This window comes from Odontesthes bonariensis, chromosome 17 (genome assembly GCF_027942865.1).
Source record: "Odontesthes bonariensis isolate fOdoBon6 chromosome 17, fOdoBon6.hap1, whole genome shotgun sequence".
NCBI classification, from domain to species: domain Eukaryota; kingdom Metazoa; phylum Chordata; class Actinopteri; order Atheriniformes; family Atherinopsidae; genus Odontesthes; species Odontesthes bonariensis.
The window spans coordinates 28,395,405-28,416,749 of NC_134522.1; the positions used below are offsets into that span (position 1 = coordinate 28,395,405).

Below are 21,345 nucleotides of genomic sequence, written 5' to 3' on the forward strand. Positions count from 1 at the left end.
CACTGGTTATGGGCAGTGAGGGTAGAGCAAGTTTATCAAGCGTAACACAAAAGATGGGGAAAGAAAGTTAACGATCTGGTAGCTAAAGAGTTGGGTGATTTTTCACTCAGTTGATGGCGAACAAAGACATAATTGAGCTTTATTTCATCAGGGGGGACAAACACACAACTCCAAGAGAGCAATACTGTAATGTTGCCCTTTATCTGTGTGTAAACTAGCAACTTCTTTAAAGATGATAACTTCACAACTGCCACCAAGTGAATAAATAAACCATTTCAAACAGTCTAAACCAGGGTCATACACTAAGTATGCATGGTCTGTTTTACTATTCAAGAGGTCTCATCCCCTTCCATAAAATAAGACTGTGCCACCTTTGAACGGACAACACAGCATTGCAAATTAGGGCCCGACCGATATGGTTTTTTCAGGGCCGATACCGATACCGATAATTATGGAAATGGGAGGCCGATAACCGATATGTGCAACCGATAAATAGAAACATTATTCATGATAAATTAAAAATAGCACACATTGACTCAAACTTTCATATCCATTAAGTCTTTTTAATTGTAAAAATGAAAAGTGCAGGGAGCTGCCAGCAGCATTTGTAAAATAAAGCCAAACATAACTTAGAATAAAACGGGAAATAAAATAATAATATAAATACATAATTATCAATAAAAAAATAAATCACTCCCTGCTATGAGAATACTTGAATATATGCTATTTTTATATTAAGAAGTAATAGAAAATGAACTGACTGAGAACTAAAAAACAAGTGTAGGGAGCTGCTTATAGCATTTTTAAACAGTAAAATAAACATAAACATCCCTGTACAACTTTACAATGAACCATCTGAGTCGCATCGCATACGGCTTCATGAAGTTGTTCACCTAACACCATGGTTGTTAGCGCAAGCCTGCTAGCTACTTGGTGGTGGTGTCACAGCCTGTCTGGCTACCCGTAACAAGATGTTACTCCAGATGTTTGAAACGCATCGACTGGCCAAAACTTAATTTTATTAAAGTTAATTAAGAGGGACATCACGACCAACAGTCTGCGATTGCAAACTGTGAGATATGTAAACTAGGGATTTCAAGAGGTGGCAAGGACATCGCTAACATCCTTGATGAGAACGGGTTCAGACTCAAACCTGACAAGGTAGAGATGTTGGTTTTCATCAAGAAAAACGTACATTTCCTTCTCTGAAGCCAGAGGAGGAGAGTAAGAATTAGGAGGGCAGTTCCGAGAAGCACATTACTGGCCTTGCTTTATAACACTATGGCACTTGTATTTGCTTATTTGTTTACATGTCTGCTAGGTATTTCAAGTTGAGCTGCTGCTCGTTTTTATATTAGACATTGTTGCACTAAACTACATCGTGAGGAATTTGTTTATTACTTGAATACTTTTTTAGTTTTTTTGTTCGGTGGGGTACCACAGAAGTGTTAAATGATAAAATAAAGTGAAGAAAATAAAAAATCAGGGACATTCTGGATCTGTTTCTGCACCATTCTTCATTTTTTTAATGTACTGTAGAAGTATCGGATCGGGACTCGGTATCGCCAGATACTCAAAATCAAATGACTCGGAGGCAAAAAAAAAACCTGATCGGGACATCCCTAATTGTGATATAAGTGTATGCGTTATTGCTCATATGTTGCAGGAATTAACAATCTGGCTTTAAACACTGTCAAACCTCCACAGTTCGTGTTGCAGTATTGTATTTCCTGGCATGGAATGTTGTACTCGGGTATTGTTAAATATTTAGGGGGAAAAAACAACAAAGGTGAGCATATACCTCAACCAAAATTCTGATTTTTGCACCAACAACAGCGACTCTCAAAGCTAAACAGGCCTGTTTGTTGTAAAATGCTCTGATAGTGATATAAGATAAAGTAGCAATTACAAAAATAAATGTACTCAATGAAAACTAAAAGTCACTGAGCTTTTCGTTACAATGCAATCTTTTGCTGGTTCACTTGCTGGTATGCATGTGATTGTTACAGATGCTAACAGAGCTCCAACCAAAGCGACATAATCCATGCCAAATAAGTCATTTGGGTTATGGAATAGTGAGGCAGGACCCATCACATTACTAAGCTTGTGGTTTAAATGACATGATCTATTTGTGTATATTCACTTGGTGTGGTGGTGTTCTGCATCTTGTTTCACACTATGATTTGATGGTCAAAATGTAAATTTTTAAAAAGAAACCATCTTAAATTTGGATAATTTAGGTTTTTATTGAGTCAAAATGATCACACACGTTTAAATGGAAGTGTAAACTGTACATGTGAGTTGATGAGTTCATGTATGAAATATGTGAAGCTGTGCAGAAGACAACATAAAAAATATATAGCCTGAGTAAACTGCTTTTTCTTTGTCTCCATGTGTCGGATACATGGTTTAAGAGACGTTTGCCTTAAAGCAGAAGGCGGTGCAGTGTCTGATAAAGTTTATCTGGAACTTTACGCATAGTTATGTGGGCTCTTGTAACGTTGCAACAGAGTATACAAATGGTTGCTTAATATATGATCTCGCCCTCTATGGTGTGGCTGGTGGGGTCCTTCCACTCAGCATAGTACCGTACAGTATGCTGTGGTTCATTACTATAATTACTGGCTACACAAATCAGGGTTGACTTGGGTTGTAGCGCCTGGGGCTTCGGGATCCAGCAGTTCTGCTGCCATTAGAGCATGTGAACAGCCTTAAAGGAAGCTATTATTAGACAGATAATCACACAGGACACCGTAATCCCTCTGCAGAGACACAGAGAGAGCTAACTAGCTTGGAGCAGGGCGAGAAAGTATGCATGTGAATGGGCAGAAGAACAGAAAGAGTGACAGAGCGCAAATGTCTGAACAACTGTACTTAGTGTGTAAAAGAATGCATGTGCAACTGTGAGTGTAGAAATATACATTCAGAAACCGTTGCTTACATAAAAGAATGCATGTGCAACTGTGAGTGTAGAAATATACATTCAGAAACCGTTGCTTACATAAAAAGACCTATACATCAATGGAATGTGCAAAGGGCAAACCATGCCATTACTCCTTCATCCACTATCAAACCTCAACATTTTTATTTGTGGGAATATCAAGCAGAAATCACCTGAAAATATATTTATGGAGCAAGCAAACCCACATTCACTCATCTGTCTCAATGTTCCATAAGATACTGATACATTAACACAAAAAACAAGTACAGCAGACAAGTAATTTTGCTCAAAACAAACAAATTATATATTTTTTTATATAAATACATGACAGATTGAGTTCTTTTAACTGCTCACCACAAATACTTAGAGGTGACAGTTATGTCAGTTGGTTACTGGTTTTGTTTTTTCAATGTTTCTACAATTCAAAAATATTCACCAACAGCATTTTCCCCATGTCTATGGTCAGCTTTCTGTAGACAACTTATTTGCATGTTATAGCCATGTCATAGCATGGTTACCCAATCGCTGCCCCAGTGTCGGCAAAATATCAGAAAACTTGGTCCATTATTCAGGCCCATTAAGACGTTCTAAATCACAAGCTGATATCCATTTAGGGTGGTAAGAATTAAGCGCCGTTCAGTCAAATCGGAGATTATGCATGTTCTGATCTGCAGTTGGTCAAACTGTAGGTAATATTTCATCCTCAAAAGCAACTGAAATCAAACAACAGGTTTAACATTTAAACCTGACATTGCACGCCCAGTCTCTCTATCATGAGTGCAGATGCCCATTTTCCTCAATCTGTGGAAAACCATAAGTAATTTGTAGGATTATTGTGACAATGGCATGAAATCTGTTGACCAGATTTCATTTACTCCATCTCAATGAATGAAATTCATTCTGATGGCTGATTTGGAGCAGTGGAGACAACAAATAATCTGCAAAGCTCATCTGGACCACAATCAAAGACCAGCCACAAAATCTCTCATTTATTCATTCGATATTTCACTGTTTACAAATCAGCAAAAATCAAAAGAGTGCATGAAAAATTGTAGCACTTTGGGGAAATGAATAGTCCCATAAACACATAAGCAGCATATGAAGAAAAACCTTTCTAGCAACATTCCTGTTCTGAGATACTTTACAAGTGTGTCCCTGGCCTGTGGAAACACTGATGCATTGCCCTGGCTTAAGCCTAACCCTGATTTCCTCTTCCACGTTTGCCTGTTCTGTTTCTCTGCGTTGGAACAGCAGACACTGATCTGGACTCCCTTGGCAGAGGAAGAGAGAAGTCACTGCTGCTTAATTAATGGTGGAAAGAAGCCTAACAAGTCACAGCGCAGGAGAGAGCAGTGAGATGTCTCCCCACAGAAACTCCTATAAGTTAGTCTAATAACTGCATCAAATGATTGAGCATGGGGTCAAAATCCAGCAGCCTCCATAAGTACAAGTCTACCTGGAAGAGCAGCTAGTGAAATATTGTTAACACATTCACATTACTTTGAATGACTGCAGCGCACACAGGCAGGGAAAACAAGCAAAAAGAATGTTTTTCTCTAACTGCCATTGGATGGCATATGCCTCACATTACAGCAGCCTCTGATTATTTCAGTCATCAAAACAAAGGGCTCACATGTTTTGCCAAGGGAAGAGCCATAAGACTAACTGCTCCAGTGGGATCAATGAGAAAAACTCAGTGGCTTCTCATATTGACAGTGTGTCTAAACTAACAAGAACTTTTGTTTTCTTAAAAAGGCAACAACAACTCATTTGGTCACTTTTCAGTTGGATCTGGACTACAATAACAGGTGTCAAATGTGCCCGAGGGCACATTCAGAAGCGAAGAGCCATACTTTCGACAAAGAGGTTGTTTAGATCTGGATCAAACTGAACTATGGTTTTGATTCATCTTCTGAGTGAAAACATTATTAGGAGGGTTCAGACCCCCCCCCCTCGTTACAAAACAAGAAATCACTGCAAGCTGTAGCCAAAAAAAAACAGAGATGAATTAACCATTGCAAAAGTTAAACAAGACAGGACCAAGACTCCCCTCTCCTTAGCTAGTCAGTGACAAAATTCAGCACATCCAACCACGTTGCCAAAAGGAAGAGCTGCCATTCACTACATAAACATCCCATTCAATTATTTAAAAAAGAGAATTTAAATGAATGTGTGACTCTCAGTCAACATGCAACTCTACACATTAATATTTATTCTAGCTTTTCATCATTATAGAAAAAATGTTTTGATAGTCAATAGATAGTTCAGCCCACAGAAATACCCAAAAGATGTTTTTCTTTCTTTATATTAATATTAAAAAGACTCTGTGCTTAAAGAGCAGTTTATCTTGATACTTTTTCCCGTGTGAAGTAAGACTTTACTTAGACAATTTACAGAATATACCAATTTTTTGTTTTGTTTTATTTCAATGGGAAAATGTCAGTTTATAAAAAAAAATCCTGAAGAGTAAAAAGGGAGACATTGGGTGAACCAAACCCACCCACAAATATTTTTCCTGCAAAAGAGGAGTAATGGATACAGGCTAAAACAGAAAATACAGCAGCACACCACAGCCTTAATGAACGGTTATTCGGGTGCATGTGAGTTTTAGATTTTTAGGTTTTTATTTCTGTATTTATTTATTTCCTTTTGTGGCAGGTAGATAAGTGATTACAGAATGATATGGACGTTGTTATGGGAGAACAATTCAATAATAAATTCAATAAAACAAGTAAGATAGGAAGGGGGGCGTTACATAGTCAAACAACTGATAAACTTAAGAGCAAATACAACCCATTTGCCTTGTATTTGTCTTTATATCTATATATTATCAAATACTATCATATTATCTTTAAACAGCACACTAGTTTGCCAGTGAAGCTCAATACAGTCAGAAAGAGGATATAGAAGATGTAATGGAAAATAGCTCACTGCTGCACTCACAGATGATACCATTCTGCATGCAGCTCTTCAGAGATTTTAGTGGAAACAAGTCTTGGAAGGGAAGCAGAGAAAGGTGTAAGGTGAGAAGGAGACACACTCTTTAAGAACAGAGAACCATCACACACACACGCACACCAAGTGTCAAAGGGAAAGCCCCTCGTCTCTAAAAGCAGTGAACATGTGTGACGAGGCGAGTGGGCTTGAGTTACAGCATGAAAGAGAGTGAGCAGCTCCAACAGATGGACTCAGCAGGTGACTGGACCCGTGTGAAGGGTAGTTCATAAGGATATTTTGTTCTGGGTATGAAGATATTATGTACTGTATGTACACACACTCTCCATCAAGCCCACTGACTGCTATCGTAAAGCTATAAACAGGCAGGACTGGAGATTAGTAGAATCAGGAAGTCGCACAGTGCTATTGATGGAGGAATGTCGAGACGCAGTGGGTACGACCTTTGCTCTCCTCGCCACCGCTGGTGGCTTCTTATTAACAGTATTTACACAAGATAAAGGTGTTTCTTCTCAGATACACCCTCTTTAACTGCCCTGCACAGTCTCACAGAAAAACATCAGTTAAATGGGACCTCATCTATAGTTATTCAGGAAATGATGATTTTCTCATCTGCTAAAGTGGGGGACTCAAGGTAGAAACTTATATTGGCGTAACTACTGATGCTATTTGATGCTAGTTGTACAGACAAAACAAAAGAATTTACAAATTCAAGCACAGATGTAACTTTATCAAACTGAAACAGTTTGTCATGTTTCCCCTCTTCAGTTTCCCAGCAGACACAATACAGAGCCCGTAGGTCACAGAGGAAGACATTACATAAGGGATTACTGGGAGAAGAGACTTTAAATTCTGACTGTCAGAACATCTGCTCTCTTTGGTCTTCAAATAATGAGGACAGTCATGACCCAGCAACATGGCTGCCATCAGCTGTTGCTACTAATCACCACTGCAAACTGGCTCTCAGCCAACAATCACATTTTGTTGACATGCACATGTATGCATATGCACACACATGCACCCACCAAGCACTTTAATATGACAACTTTTACAAAGTTTCAAGCTTTGAAATGCAATCACAGTGCTCCAAAGTGTGCCGTTTTAGCTGCACTCTGCACCTTGTTTTCGAGACAGGAAAGAGGCTGCCATGAATGATCCACTTTGGTTGACATAAAAATCTTTAGTCAGCCAAAATTTCATTGAAAGGTTCGTTTGGGGTGGGGGAGGTGTTGGTACTTTGTCTAGAACTAATTGCATATACTTGCATTTTCAGCTATTGTTATTAGATTAGAAGCAACAGAAAACCCTAGTTTTCCTCTCTTCTTGTCAGCTGTCATATCGCTCCTTGTTCATCGAATTAGCTGCAGCGCACCCATATGATCATTATATAATGCTCATATACATGGGTCTCCTCTCTGTGCTTAAAGCAGAGGCAGAGACAGACTACACAGAAAATAATGAAAGGACCCATAGCATGCTTTTCCAGGTTTTCTGCAGTCTTAAGATGATGTATCTTAGATTCCACCCAAAGCTAAAGAAAATGGGTATAAGCACATTTTAGGATTTTTTTTGCAGAGGGCATATATTTTAATAAGCAGTCTCAAACTCTCGCATCACACTTTTTTCTACAACCTGACCACTATCAAGTCATAGTTCCAGATTTCCTTGTATGGTCAAATTCTCAAGGCAATAACCTTAGCTGGAGTGTACATTATCCAACATGACAGTTCTAACATCAGTTTCCCAACAACACAGACGTGGAAATGTTTGAATTTGCTCTCCACACTTCTACGAACAAGACCCACTACAACCCTGGCTTCGGAAGCAGACTGAAGCTTAAAGTCAAGGTTGTTCCAATAGTAAAAGAGCACAAGTCTGAACCTAAAGTTTTGAGTGAAATGGTTTCAAATGTCTGTGTTATGTTGGCATTTGATGTGCAAACATACATTTCAGCATATCATGGGTACAATGACTGAAATGGCAGCTCAGGGGGGTATAACACCTACTTGCCTAAAAACATCACTAAAAAAAAATTTGTTCACGGAACAATCGAAAATAATTGAGAGAAACACTCTCATAAGTAACCTTAGTTTGCATTGTGTACAAAAGCCATGAGCAACTTATCCTCTGCCAGCAACAGGAATGTGTAACCATCATTAAATTCTTTAGTTTTTGGATCAGATGTTTTCTGCCCCCGTTGGCATTTGACCACACTAGTGGTTAGTGTGATCTGCATCTATTAGCACGGGAATAAGGTGAAGAACTGAAATGTGACATAATCCATAATGTTGCACAGTTTCTCCCTTGTTTACGAGTTGTAGTTTCCTGCCTGGTGTAACCCCTCGTAGTGTCCATACACATCTTGTTTTCAATACAAAGTTTCACCAAAGAGAAAGCTATTACTCTTTCAAAGAAAAATGAATGCAAACCATTTTAATCTAGAGGTACCCAAGATCAAGGATTGAATGACTGGAAAAAATTATGCCATGACAACAAGCAATAAAAAAATCCACCATTTGCTTTAAATTACAACTGCTGGTCAACTAAAACAAAAAAGTTTTAGTCGGGGGGGCCGCCCGACAGAAAACAGCAGCTTGTCATTTTGTAAAATGCTGGTCTGTCACATGCCAATCTTGGTGCTGCACTGGTGCATGGTGCTGTGATCATTGCAAATAAACAACTGCTCAGCTGGATTAAAGTCCACCAAACCTACAACAAGTTCTGCCATTCACAGGAGTTTGATTTTATTGGTCTGAAATTATTACTTTTATTCCATTTCTTTGCTTCATGAATGTAAAAACAAAAAACAAAAAGCCCATCGTATAATCACCAACTATTGTTAAATGCTAAATCCCACTAGAATTAAGTAAGTCAAGTAAAAGTCAGACTTGGTATTATAGGTTCTGACGCAAATATCGAGATCAACGTTGTCAGAATCAACCACCGCAAGCAATCAATCAGACTGATAAATAAATAAATATGAAACCAAGCAGCATTTTTCTTTTTCCTTTCAAGCACACATTTAAAAAAAAAGCAAAAGATTCTTCCTGTAAGTATTACTTAATCTCCTTTTATAGAAATGACTTCTAGTCTTCAGAATGAACCAGATGTAAGGTAACATTCTTGTAACAGAACTGAAGTCAAACTGTGGTATCATCACAACACACAGTATGCTCTTAAATCATGACATGAAGAGGTCGATACCCATTACCCAGTGAATGGTTACAAAATGCATTAATATATTCATCCAATGTGCAAATATACACAAGCTGAGTGTAGGTAACAGGACAGGACCTGTGTAATGGAAAAACTCAAACATATAAATATATATTATGACCCAGATACAACCCCCGCCCATCTCCATGTTCTCAGGTCTCATTTAAGCATGCTAGCTGCTAGACGCCAGGCTGCTGTCAATCATTAACACATGCAGTCGTTCTGGGTAAACTTTGCTCTCTGCTACTGTAGCCAACAACACCGCAGATGGCAGAGCTGTGGAGGCCCTTGTCACTTTCACTCTGGTGTTTACGTAACAAAGGGCCACAGGCGCTGAACGTCCAAGTTGTACCTATGAAACTAATGTAAAGTTCAAAACAAAGCATTTTTATCATTTCCTTTTGAAGCGCTCATGAACATAGGGGCTGCTGTATGCTTGTCTAAAGAACATGCTCTTTAAATCCCAGTGACTCTAAGCCAAAGAACAACTTTCATAACGCCAAGCGCACGCTCAAGTCTGACAGCAGCACCCTCCAATTTGGCTAATTTTGAATTTCTGTTTATCAACTACGAAACAATTCATGCCAATTCCAGAGGTCACACTGAGTAAAACACTGCCTGCATGAATTAAGTTGGCTTTTTTTTTTTGTTTTTTAATTTGATCATTAAAACACCAAATCTGTTGAGTGTATAGTTCCTAATATGCTACACATAAAACAATAAATACAATTAGACAAGTACTGAGTTGCTATCTCCACTCATCCATCCATTTTCTACACCCACTTAATCCAATCCAGGGCTGCAAAGGGGGGGGGGGCCTATCCCAGAAAGGCCTAAACCGGGACTCGAACCAGGAACCCTTTTGCTGTGAGGCGACGGTGCAAACCACCACACCATCGTGCAGCATTGTACTTGCTTTTACATCGAAGTAAATACAATTTCTGTTGCTTTTGGATTGATGGTCAGACGTTGGTCTTTGGCACCAGGCGACTGTGATGGCTACTGTTTTCCTATTTCATAGGTCACTAATTGATGAGAAGTAAAATAACTTCTGTGTGTACTGTAAAAGGCTGATGTGCACTGAAAATCAAAACTTACCGACACACACTGATTGCTTATTCAATTTTGATCCATGAAAATATAGTTAACTTATAATTAGAATGAAATATACGTGAAATACCACGTTCTAATATTTCTGCTTAATACAGCAGAAAAACTTGCATGGTTCTCATTTCCCTTGAGTAATCTGCAAGAAAAGTCTGTCTGATAATAGGGTTCTTTAATATCTAAAGATACATTTTATTTACAAAAATCAACAAGTAACAGAAAAAAAAAACACAGCAAAAGACAAACAACGGAATGAAGAGTGAGTCCACTTATTTAAGCGATGAAGTGACCACCACTCGGTACGGACACAGTTTTTTTGATGGGCCCACCTGTCCAACAGAGAAAGGTGTGGAGCCACTCGATCAATCGTGCATCAGCCACTCAGCTTTTCCCCTGATCCATGTCAGAGAGTGTGAGCATCTCTGCAGCCGTCTACTTCCTCTGTCTGATCAGATGCTAAGGAAAGCAGAAAGTTTGAGGTGAGCCTCAACCTTTAAACTGCATTTTCACACTACTCTCCCCACCACCACTAAGAGAGAAATGCTAAAATAAGAAATAAACTGTTAAGGGGAGTAACAATAATGCTCCCAGGCAGAGAAGAGCTTCTCCAGTGTCTTGTCTTTTAACACAAATGTGCGTCAAGGGACTTAAAGTGAAACTTAATTTATTTTGTTTATGGACTTTTAACTATATTTATTTTCTTTGCAAGTGTAGAATCACTCTAGAAGTTTTTTTAAGGCAGTGGCTGTTTTAGGGACACTGGGGCTGTTTTAAGGCTGATTCTTACTCGGCGCGACCTCGCTCATACTAGCTGGTCGCAAATGGCGCAAACGGTCACGTGTCCCAAAATTCCGCCACGCCCCCCGTCGCAAGCTAGAAAATCCTCGCGCGGCGCAAGGGCGCGCACACAACTTTTTTTCTGACTTTGCGCGCGCTCAATCGGAAACAGCTGACCAAGAAAAAGAAAACATGAACACTGCAGAGACCGTGGTGACCGAGAGGGTGCGCCTCTACAAACATCTGTACGACACGTCTATGAAGTTACACTGGGACAACGTTTGACAAAGTTTGTCTTGTTGCAAAGGACGAACATCCCACCTTCTCTTCTGTTTTTGCCGCAGCCGCTTAGCTCTGAGATACATATACAGTTCTACACCCAGAGTAAATTGATTCCGCATCAGATGTGCCAGCCTCTGCTGACGTGACACCACAGGTGGCATTGTGTATGCTTTCTTCGTGTGCTTTTCAGCTTGTTTCCTCAACAGTGACGCTCGCTGGTCTGGAGAGAACTGCAAATGTGACGCATTCTCGGCGCAAACTGCGCTTATGAGCTGAAGGAACTGTGAAGGGGCTGGCGCTTTCGATGACGTCATTAATGGTTCTCGAGCCAGAACAGTTGCGCGTTTGCGCCGAGTATGAATCAGCCTTTAGGGGCACTGGCTCAAAGTGTGATAAGTAAGCTCCAGGAGGCAGTAGCAGGACTGATCATCTGGGAAAGTTCACACACAAAAAGCCTTCTCTGGTCCAGCTGAGAGGCCTGAGACACTTGCAGATGTCACGCAGCAGGAATTCCACCCACTGTGAACCCCACCAGACTCAATTAAACAGCGCAACATAGAGAGTACCTGTCCTTCACTTCCGCTCACACACAAGCATCAGCTGCAGTGTCGTCCAAGCCAAACAGTTAAGTAAAGCACGAGTGTTTGTGAGGTGTCGCTGTGCCTCCATCTTGTTCTCTCACAAGATCACATGTCTGCCTTATCCTAAATACAACTACGGATTCTTCTGCATAAAATCTAGCTGTGGTTTAAAAAAAATAAATAAATAAAATCTGAGGTATCGCATAAGAAATAATAGTTAAATCTTCAAACATTAACTACACCAATGATGGACTGTGATTCCACCCCCGAGCATGCTGAATACAGAATAATATTCTTGAATTCTACCAGAGAAATGGTAAAAACTAAAAGAACTAAGCAATAAGATGATCAAGTGAGCATCTATTCTAATTTGAAAAAAAAAAAAAAGTCATCCTTCCATATTTCACAGGCTTAGGAATACCAATATCCTTAAGACACGTGTAGCCGCCTGCAGTACAGAGTGAACCCCCTCTTCAAACTACAGTGAAGCAGCAAGCAAACATTCTTCCACATGGAATCATAATGATAAAATGTACTCTTTCCAACACCAAAGTTTCTGTCACAACTCCAGTCCCTTATAAGTCTTCCAGTTCTCTCACACACACACACTAGACCGGCTAATAGAAGACAACCCCTGAATTCACAGGCTAACTTTACACTACTTGCTCCAACGCGACCAGCAACTTACACGCCCACAACACTCAATGAGAACTGTAACTTACTTAATCAGATTTCCTCCCCCCGTTACAATCCAACAGCAGAGACAGTAATGAACGTCGCCGTGTGAGCTGATCTGAGTCAAACATGTGGACAACAGAGGTTTAACAAACCCAAGCTCCTCTTCTGACTTGTTTGTAGCAAGCACGGCTGGAAAAATGTAAAGAGACACCTTGTGGATCAGGTTTCTCCTGAGGGGAGGACATGAAGGGGAGGGAGGGCGAGGGGAACTTGTCAGTGGGCTTCATTGGCCAAACAGAGTCCAGAGGAAGCCACAGAGAGAAACATGGGCGGGCTGGTAGCATTGTACATCTCTTCTATTTATTGCTCCTATCTTTTTTAAAGCTCGCTGCCCATGGAGGTCAGAGACTGATCAGTCCTCCTACACAAGCCTGAGACATGAGAGGAAGCTAATTCTGGCTGAAAATGCTGACAACACCTTCAGCATGGGATGATATGGCCCCATGTTAGTCAGGGGTTGCTACTGACATCAGATATGTACTCTTACCAGGCCGTTTCTGTCAGAATTTTTCACAAACACTGCCTTTGACAACAGCAGGGGCTATGTTGTAAAACATTCTAGAAGCTAATTGACATCAATCTAGAAGGAGAGCAGAGCACCTAAAGAAGACCAGCAAGGAGGGAACCACTCAACTGATGGGAGGAGCCTCTCTACCTTCTTCATGCTGTATGCAGTGTTCTGCAGATGTACGTTGGTTCTTGAACTTCAGAAAGCTTTAAGGGAACACTTAGTTGGGAGAAACAGTAGTTGGGTAGGGTGTTGCATTAATATGGCATCACTGGGACAGTCTTGGTTTAGCACATGCTAATGACACTTTGTTTTTTTTTTTAGTACATGAAAGAGGAATCGACCAAAGTTATTTTCAGTTTTGTGAAACTTTTCAAAAATAACGGCAAAGTGTATAACTTCAAAGAGTGAGATGAAATCCACTAAGAACATTGATCACAGTTGACACAACAGGTTATTTGTGGCTTTGAGCCCAAAGAGCACCAGACAACTGTTTCCATACTCTGATGCACAGATCAACCAGATCCTATTCGATCAACCCATCCATCCCATACACTCACTCGTGCATTACCGAATCAGATATTACATTTGGATATTTCTGCACAAGTATTAGATTCGTCTGAACTGTCCTCCACATTGGCTAAAAAGCTGACCCTTAAAGGGGAACTCCGGTATATTTGAAGCGCAATCCCATTGCTAAAGGTTGTCAAATACTGACAGTAGGACACAGACTGGTGCAAATCGGCGCTCCCTGTGCGGCGATTGCGCTGTTTGCGCAGCCTGTCATGCTAACCAAATACGTGGTGGCTAAGGGGCAAGTGCTAAACCTTCCACGTAAAACAATAACTTGCACACTGCAGAAACGTCACACCACTTTATAACCCATCCGACAATAAAGTCACAAGCCTCACCATCAAAACCACATGCATGGTTCTCAAATTTTACTGGCATGGGGACGTTACAAAACAACTTTATAAACAGCATGTCACTTACCTCTTGTCGGTAGGCGAGCGCATGTGAAAGCCCAAAAGATTACAATATTGTTGTAATGTTTTAAATACTTGAACGCAGATTTTTTCTAGAGAAGATAATTGTTTTGTATATGGGAGTATCGTCCATTGACTCTTTTGGGCTTTCACATGCGCGCGCCTACCGACAACCGGTAAGTGACATGCTGTTTATAAAGTTGTTTTGTAACGTCCCCATGCCAGTAATGTGAGAACCATGCATATGGTTTTGATGGTAAGGCTTGTGACTTTATTGTCGGATGGTTTATAAAGTGGTGTGACGTTTCTGCAGTGTGCAAGTTGTTGTTTTATGTGGAAGGTTTAGTATTGCCCATTGGCCACCACGTATTTGGCTAACATGACAGGCTGCACAAACAGCGAAATCACCGCACAGGGAGCGCAGATTTGCACCAGTCTGTGTCCTACTGTCAGTATTTGACAACCTCTAGCAATGGGATTGCGCTTCAAATATACCTGAGTTCCCCTTTAAGTGTTTTTCTTTTGGGAACTTTTAAATGATTGAAGGTACACTGATCTTTTTGCATTCTTAAAATGGCATCCAAATCATTGCTGAGATAAATGGACATCTGCTGAGCCTGGGATAGAGCCTTTGTTATGAATTGATACCGAGGGTGTACAGTGAGAGAATTCCTGAGAACATGTGCCCTGGGATCTCCTTAAGAAAACCGTGCCTTCCCCGTCTTCCTCTAGGTGTGAGTTGATAGGCCAGAGGCCTGGATTCGTTCAGTGCAATGTGAATTACCAAGTGCCTGTTGGTCATATCTGGCTCCAGCCTGACCTGTGACTCTGACTCACCCAAAAAGAGAAGGAGGAAGAGGAGAGGGTGTGTGTGATTCGATTTGTGTACCCTGATAATGCACTTTCACAGTCTGATAAACCTCCAAGTATCCAGCTGTCCATATATACACACCCACCTCCTGCTCCATACACGCTCCATTAAGGCGGGAGGTACACGCAGAGAGATTATGGAAGTGCTGAGGAAAGATAGCAAGGGAAGGAAAGACTAAAGACAAGCAGAAGAACAGGAAAAGAGAAAAAGGACTAGGTGAGCTCCCAGTCAGTTAATAACGTACAACACTGCTCAATATGCACTTCCCTGTTAGTTACATAATGCAGAAAGATTTGAGGCAGAAAAGCTTGTCAGTAAAAGAAGGAATGGCAATATGCAGTGTGGTCATCTGAGGTTAGCCATGTTTGATCTAGAAGGGCCAATTTCATTCATTATTTCCATTTGGATGTGCGGTGGTTTAACAGGGGACTTTTGGCATTGGTCACAGGGAGCCTGCTGTTTATCCGTGGCTTGAAGCTCACAACAGACGAGAAGAAGAGACAAACTTAATCCTTGCTCTTCCACTTGGATTACGTGGACATATATGGGAGTGCAGGGAGACTCAGAGGTTAGAGTAGTCGTCATATGACCAGAGGAAAGCTGCACTGATCGCAGTCCAGGGAAATAACATAGAAACTCTTTTATAGAAACTCCAGGACATGGTAACCTTGTAATTCAGCAGCAAAGGATAAACAGAAGGAAACTTTTCAGGAGAATTACTGGTTAATTTCAGCTTCTCACAGCATGCTTTAGATGTCAAATTATAACTATACTGTTAATATACTCAATCAATTAGTCATCTTTAGCCAACTTTGTCTACCCAACATATTAACGCAAGTCGCTGGTTGGATGAACAAACCTTCTCCACGGTTACAAAAACAATCTGCGTGCGTAATGCACTTCAGCCTCAGATCAGTGCATACAAATGGTCCTCAACTGAAAAAAGCAAGTTAAAAATCCTCTGTGTTTCAAGTTATATTCAAGTATATCATTCAATTCATGACATTGATAAGTATCAATTCCTGTACAACATTACAACTGTACCAGAAAGTAATTCTATCTAATATAGGTACCTACAGTAGCTGTGTGTGAAATACCAGGTGGGATTGGACGTAGTTGAGGTATGGCCAGCTCATCCAACCAAACTGTTGCAGGTGGCCATTCCTCACTAGGGCTGTCACGGTTACCGGTGTACACGGTAACCGCGCTAAAATATTTTGACGGTGAGATAACCTTCTGAACTTCAAAACACGGTGTTATCTCGGTGGGTTACCTTACCGCACACCGGGAGAGCTTTCATTTCCCTAATACTCCCACGGTTACACTGTATTACACTGTTACTGCGCTAAATACTTTGCATTTCAAAACATAATGTTATCTAGGTGCGTTACTAGAGCTCTACACCGCACACGTGACACTTTCGAACGTTCGCGGGCGCCACTAGTCCGAGGTTCTTTTCTCACACTCTCTCACTTTAAGCATGGCAGCAGAAGAAGGAAGCCGCGATGGTACCATTTTTCCACCTTCTAAGCGCACAAAATCGGAAGTGTGGTCCTACTTTGGATATTTCAAAAACTCTGAGGGGCAACTGGTGGAGGACGGTGCCCCCGTGTGTAGGACATGCTGGCGGAAGGTATCCGCGAAAGGGAGCAACACATCCAATTTGATCACTCACCGACGAGACCATCACCCGCAGCTGCACAGCCAGTGCAAGGTATATTTGTTATATTAACACATAGTTTTAGCTGAAATGCTCGAAATAACTTTTGCCTTCAGGTAAAGGGGAAATGTAACAATTATATCCGACTGTCAATAATGTTAAATCGTGATAATAATCATTTACATTACATTAGCAATGCACCTGCTCTAGTGTGTTCACCATTCTTAGATGGGGGCTAAACGCCATTCTAAGCTAAGTTGAATAGCTAAACTTTGATATGCCATGAGACAGTGAAAATAGTGCAGTGAAACACATTAATGATTAAGTTACTTCTGACTTTGGGTCAAGGGAAAATGCAACGATATACCCGATTGTCTATAATGTTAAACCTTGATATTAAATGTCAGTGTCGAAGCACGCCCACTGCTAGCATTTTAAAATGCATCCTACTGCGGTGCCATGCTCTATTCGTTGGTAGCTAGTGCACTACTAAACGCCATTCTAAGGCGCTAAACAGCTTAGTTCTCATACAGTACTGGCTTCTTGCTTACTCGCTCATGGAACGTTCGCTAAATGTTCCCGCGGGTTTAATTGCAAATGCAAAAGCGAGAAGTACTGTCAGTTATCCTAACTTTCTTTCGCCACAAGACGGTGAAATGGAACATAACACACGGCAATGTTGAGTCAGTTATGTTACTGTACAGAAAGTCATTTTTTACACTATGTAGGCCTACAGGAAAAGACATGGGAAAAGGGTATTGTTGAGCAAATCTGAAGTTTTATTGTAAAGTAGTGCTAAATGTATTCTTCAGGGTCTAAGCTTTCAAATGCACTGTTCCTGTGTTTATTACACCACGTGTATTATAAATGATTGCGCAATGTCAGACAACGTTGTTGTTCGAGGTCTTCGGATCGGTACCTGGTCACCTTAATGTTAACACTAAAAAAAATAAAAAAATTACCGAGATAATATCGTAAACCGTGGTAATTTTGGTCACAATAACCATGAGCCGAAAATTTCACACCGTGACACCCCTATTCCTCACATCCAAGAGGTCAGGGGATGCAGAAATGTGTTACTTTCCCCCCCCCCCCCCTCAGGAGAGGACCTCCAGATCCCCCACTAGTTATGCATCTTTCCAAAGCGATGCTGCTATTTTAAAACAAATGCGGTCATGTCTTTAACTGTTTGTGATTAATTATGCAAAGCTGCAGCAGTGTGTTCTCGCTGAGGACTATTTTCAGCATGTCAGTGAAGAGAAAATATCTCAATCCATCCATCCCTCAAAAACTATCAAAATAAGATCTGATTTGACAGTTAATGTTCAGTTTATAACACAGCTTTAGCTGCCATACTAACCGGCCAAAAGCTGTTTACCAACACGTTTATGGTAGTGAGGTGTATAAAGGAAGTGATGACAGCGGAGGACTAACCTGCAGTACTTTATTGCAGAGTAGCATTTAGATCTAGTTAGGCTTCCTTCCACCTAAACCCAAAGGCCATATATTGATGCACTGAAGTTACTTATTCAAAATGCACAGCAGAGAATGTAGTACAGAGAGCAGCAGATGGGGATCAACACCTAGCTGGGAAATCTGTTATCAGTGTTTCAAATTCAGAACAGCCAAATTCTGTTGAAACTAAGCCACCAGCTGAGACCACTACAAATGGCTAAAAGCAGAGTTTCAGCGGAGGTGCTGGTGCAGTGTGGGGCAGAAGACTGTGACTGCACTACGGAGGTGAAAAATGTGAAGTGTGATTCTGTAACGCTCAAGCACAAAGGCACTGATTGTGTAAGAATCGCCAAAATGGAAAAATTAAACTCCAACAAGAGGTGACAGTATTTTATCTGGTGCTTGTTTCCCACAAAGAACAGATATTGTTCAAACTCGATGCACACTTGAATATCTATAAAATATTCAAGAGAAACTACACTAACAAAAAAAAAAAAAAATGCTGACTGAAAATGTTCAGACACTTTCAAGTTTTACAAACTTTAATGAACTTTTAGAACCGTCTTTAAATTGACCTAATTCATTGTTCTCATCGGTCTACACTCACAATTATCCACAATGGCAAAGCAAAAAGGGGTTTTAGAATGTTTTAATAAATTTGCTAACTAAAGAAATATCATTTACTGTTCCCATCTCCCCTTCCACAGCCATTTTCAGGTTCTTTCACATGTGCACAACATATTTCAGGATCAGAACCTCACTGGGTCACTAAAGGCCTTAAAAGGGCCTTAAAAGTGCTGGAAATTGTGGCCAAATAGTTCAATGCTCTCACATCAGGTGAGAGAATTTACTTCTCATGTCCTCATATTCAATAAGATGTCTTTCTGGCATGTGAGTTACACTGTCCTGTTGAACATTTGAAATGCTGCAGAAATGGAATACTTCCAACTTTACAAATACAATTACAAAACACTCCAGAAATCTGTTTTGCCATATCAATGTGAAGCATAATTTGCACAATGAGAGAAAAAAATAAAAAATAAAACCAACTATAATATGATTTTAAAAAGAGAAAGAAAATGTGGAATGTTGGAATGAACGCGAACCCAAGCTGCCTGCAATGATCAGCATCTGCGCTGATCCAGCCACATCTTAATAGACTGATAGGCTTGCAGCACTGCACTTCTTAATGTATTGCTTTCTCTCTCTTTCAACGTGTCATGCAAAAATTTAATCAGCATTTGGGAAAGAATTTGGATTAGACTCAGTGTAAGGTCACTCACGATATTAAGGAACTTGTTCTGATCAGGACGTCCCTGAAAGGAATGTGATTACCAGGCGCTATTTTCAGAAACTGTTCCGACGGTGGTCCTCAGGTGAACTGCTGAAAGCTGTCAGCAACCATATTTACAAAAGGACATCAAGGGGGGGCTCAGAGTTCTTTAAAATTCTGAGTGTGTTTATAATCAGTCCAATTCAATTCTGGTCTAAATGTTATTTAAATCTTCCCATAAAACATTATTACCAAAAAACAAGTCAATTCAAAATGACCTACAGCATCTCACTTTGATTGAACAGTAACGAAACAAAAGGTTGCGATATGATATCGCTTTTGGTCCATTAATTTCATTTCCATTCTTTATCAATCCTATTTCTTTTACTTTTGTATATTGTTTGCAATCGACTTGTGACTAGTTTGACCTTTTCCATTCCTCGAAGTGAATAAATAACTTAAGACACAATGTATGATACGATCCTGGGTATTTCTGTGGATGACAGTGCTGTTGTGTTCTGGGTATTTTTAGGTTAAAATGTCTTGAATTGGTTGATCATTTTGACAGCTGAATTCAGAGTAAATATGTGAACTCAAGCTTGCGGTTTGATTTAATTGACAGAAAAGTTTTTCCGAGAACATTAACAGTTAAAGAATCAGAAGATTAAAGATATCTCACTGGAACAGACAGCAGAAGTCACTGCGCTTTATGATCATCGAGATGATTTACCCGTCGAGGCACATGACTGCGATAAACTGAAACATCTATAGCGCTCAGGCTGAGCAAGTACAAACAGATTTTGTAAGGATTAACAGATTTATACTACAGAGTAACTATAGCTACTCTGCACAAATTTAGAGATGATACAAAAAACAAAACACACACATTAAACAACACAACCAGAAAAAAAAAAAACAAAAAAAAAAACACACTTCCGTGCTAAAGTTTAGCTAATTTGCGAGCTAAACTAAAACGACTAAAGTATCATGCAGCAAAACCAAAACTGCTTAATTTTAAATTTGACTTAATTGACTAAAGTTCCCATCAACTGTGTTAAATCAATTTTATAATAAAATAATCGTTTAACGGTCAAGAAGGGAAATTCTGCTTGGTTAAAATAAAAAGCACAAGATCTCAATGGGACAGAGATTAAAAGTAAAACACTGAAAACAAGCATGTTCTTCTCTCTGCCGTCCGCTTCTTACTTTTATACAACCAGAACAAGATCATTCAACAGGACAGCTGAAACTGTCCTCTGATCTGTAACACACTTAGTAATAAAAAGCTATTATTGTTATCGGAGAGAAAATGGGAATAAACGTCCGACTACCGACTACTTTACAGTAAAGTTCCATGCGAGCCAGTTCAGCTGAACCAACAGCACAAAACACTTCTGAAAGTGAGTTTGGGGTTTAATGAGAGTTGATAAAAAAAAAACAAAAAAAAACAAAGGGGGATAAAAGTAATGTAGTTAAAATGGATCAGTGTTTAAATAAGTTGAGCTCGATGAGTTTATCCGATCTGTTCAGAATAAACAGAACACAAAAACAAAGCTAAACGTGGTTCTCAGTAGTTACCTCATGACAGTTTTTCATTTGTTATCACCAAACCATCAACATTCACACATGTTCAGTCTTACCCTTGAGCAGCGGCAAGGGCGTGAGCTCTATGGGTTTGCCCTGAGAGCGGAACTGGGACGAACTCTGTGACCGCTTCTGCTTGGCCTTCCTGACAGACTTCCGTGAAAATCCGTCCACTTTGTCCACAGATGGAGATGTGGTGGGTGCCGAGGACATAGCCCTGCTGAGAGAGACACAAGGAGGGGCACGAGGTTAACACAGCACACCTGATATGCATTTGAGAGATTTAAGTTCACTGATGACAAAATGATTAACCACACAATACTGGCAGCGTTACAAAACTGAAACTGAGCTTTAACCAATGTGAGTATTTAAAGGTTGGATGTACATTTAGCAATGCAGGTCACCTCAGAT

The 21,345-nt window shown here is 40.2% G+C and overlaps 1 protein-coding gene across 6 annotated transcripts in view; it reads right to left on the reverse strand.

The window, feature by feature from the left end:
* Positions 1–21,345, reverse strand: part of ppp2r5eb (protein phosphatase 2, regulatory subunit B', epsilon isoform b) — a 47,298-nt gene that overhangs the window by 17,136 nt on the left and 8,817 nt on the right. For 3 of the 6 annotated variants that reach the window (XM_075448768.1, XM_075448766.1, XM_075448765.1), the window contains exon 2: positions 20,991–21,154. In XM_075448768.1, coding sequence (XP_075304883.1) covers positions 20,991–21,147 — 157 coding nt within the window. In that variant the 5' untranslated portion in view covers positions 21,148–21,154. Of the gene's footprint in view, positions 1–12,581; positions 12,720–20,990; positions 21,155–21,345 lie in introns of those variants that run through there. The other 3 variants (XM_075448769.1, XM_075448767.1, XM_075448770.1) reach the window with 2 other exon arrangements.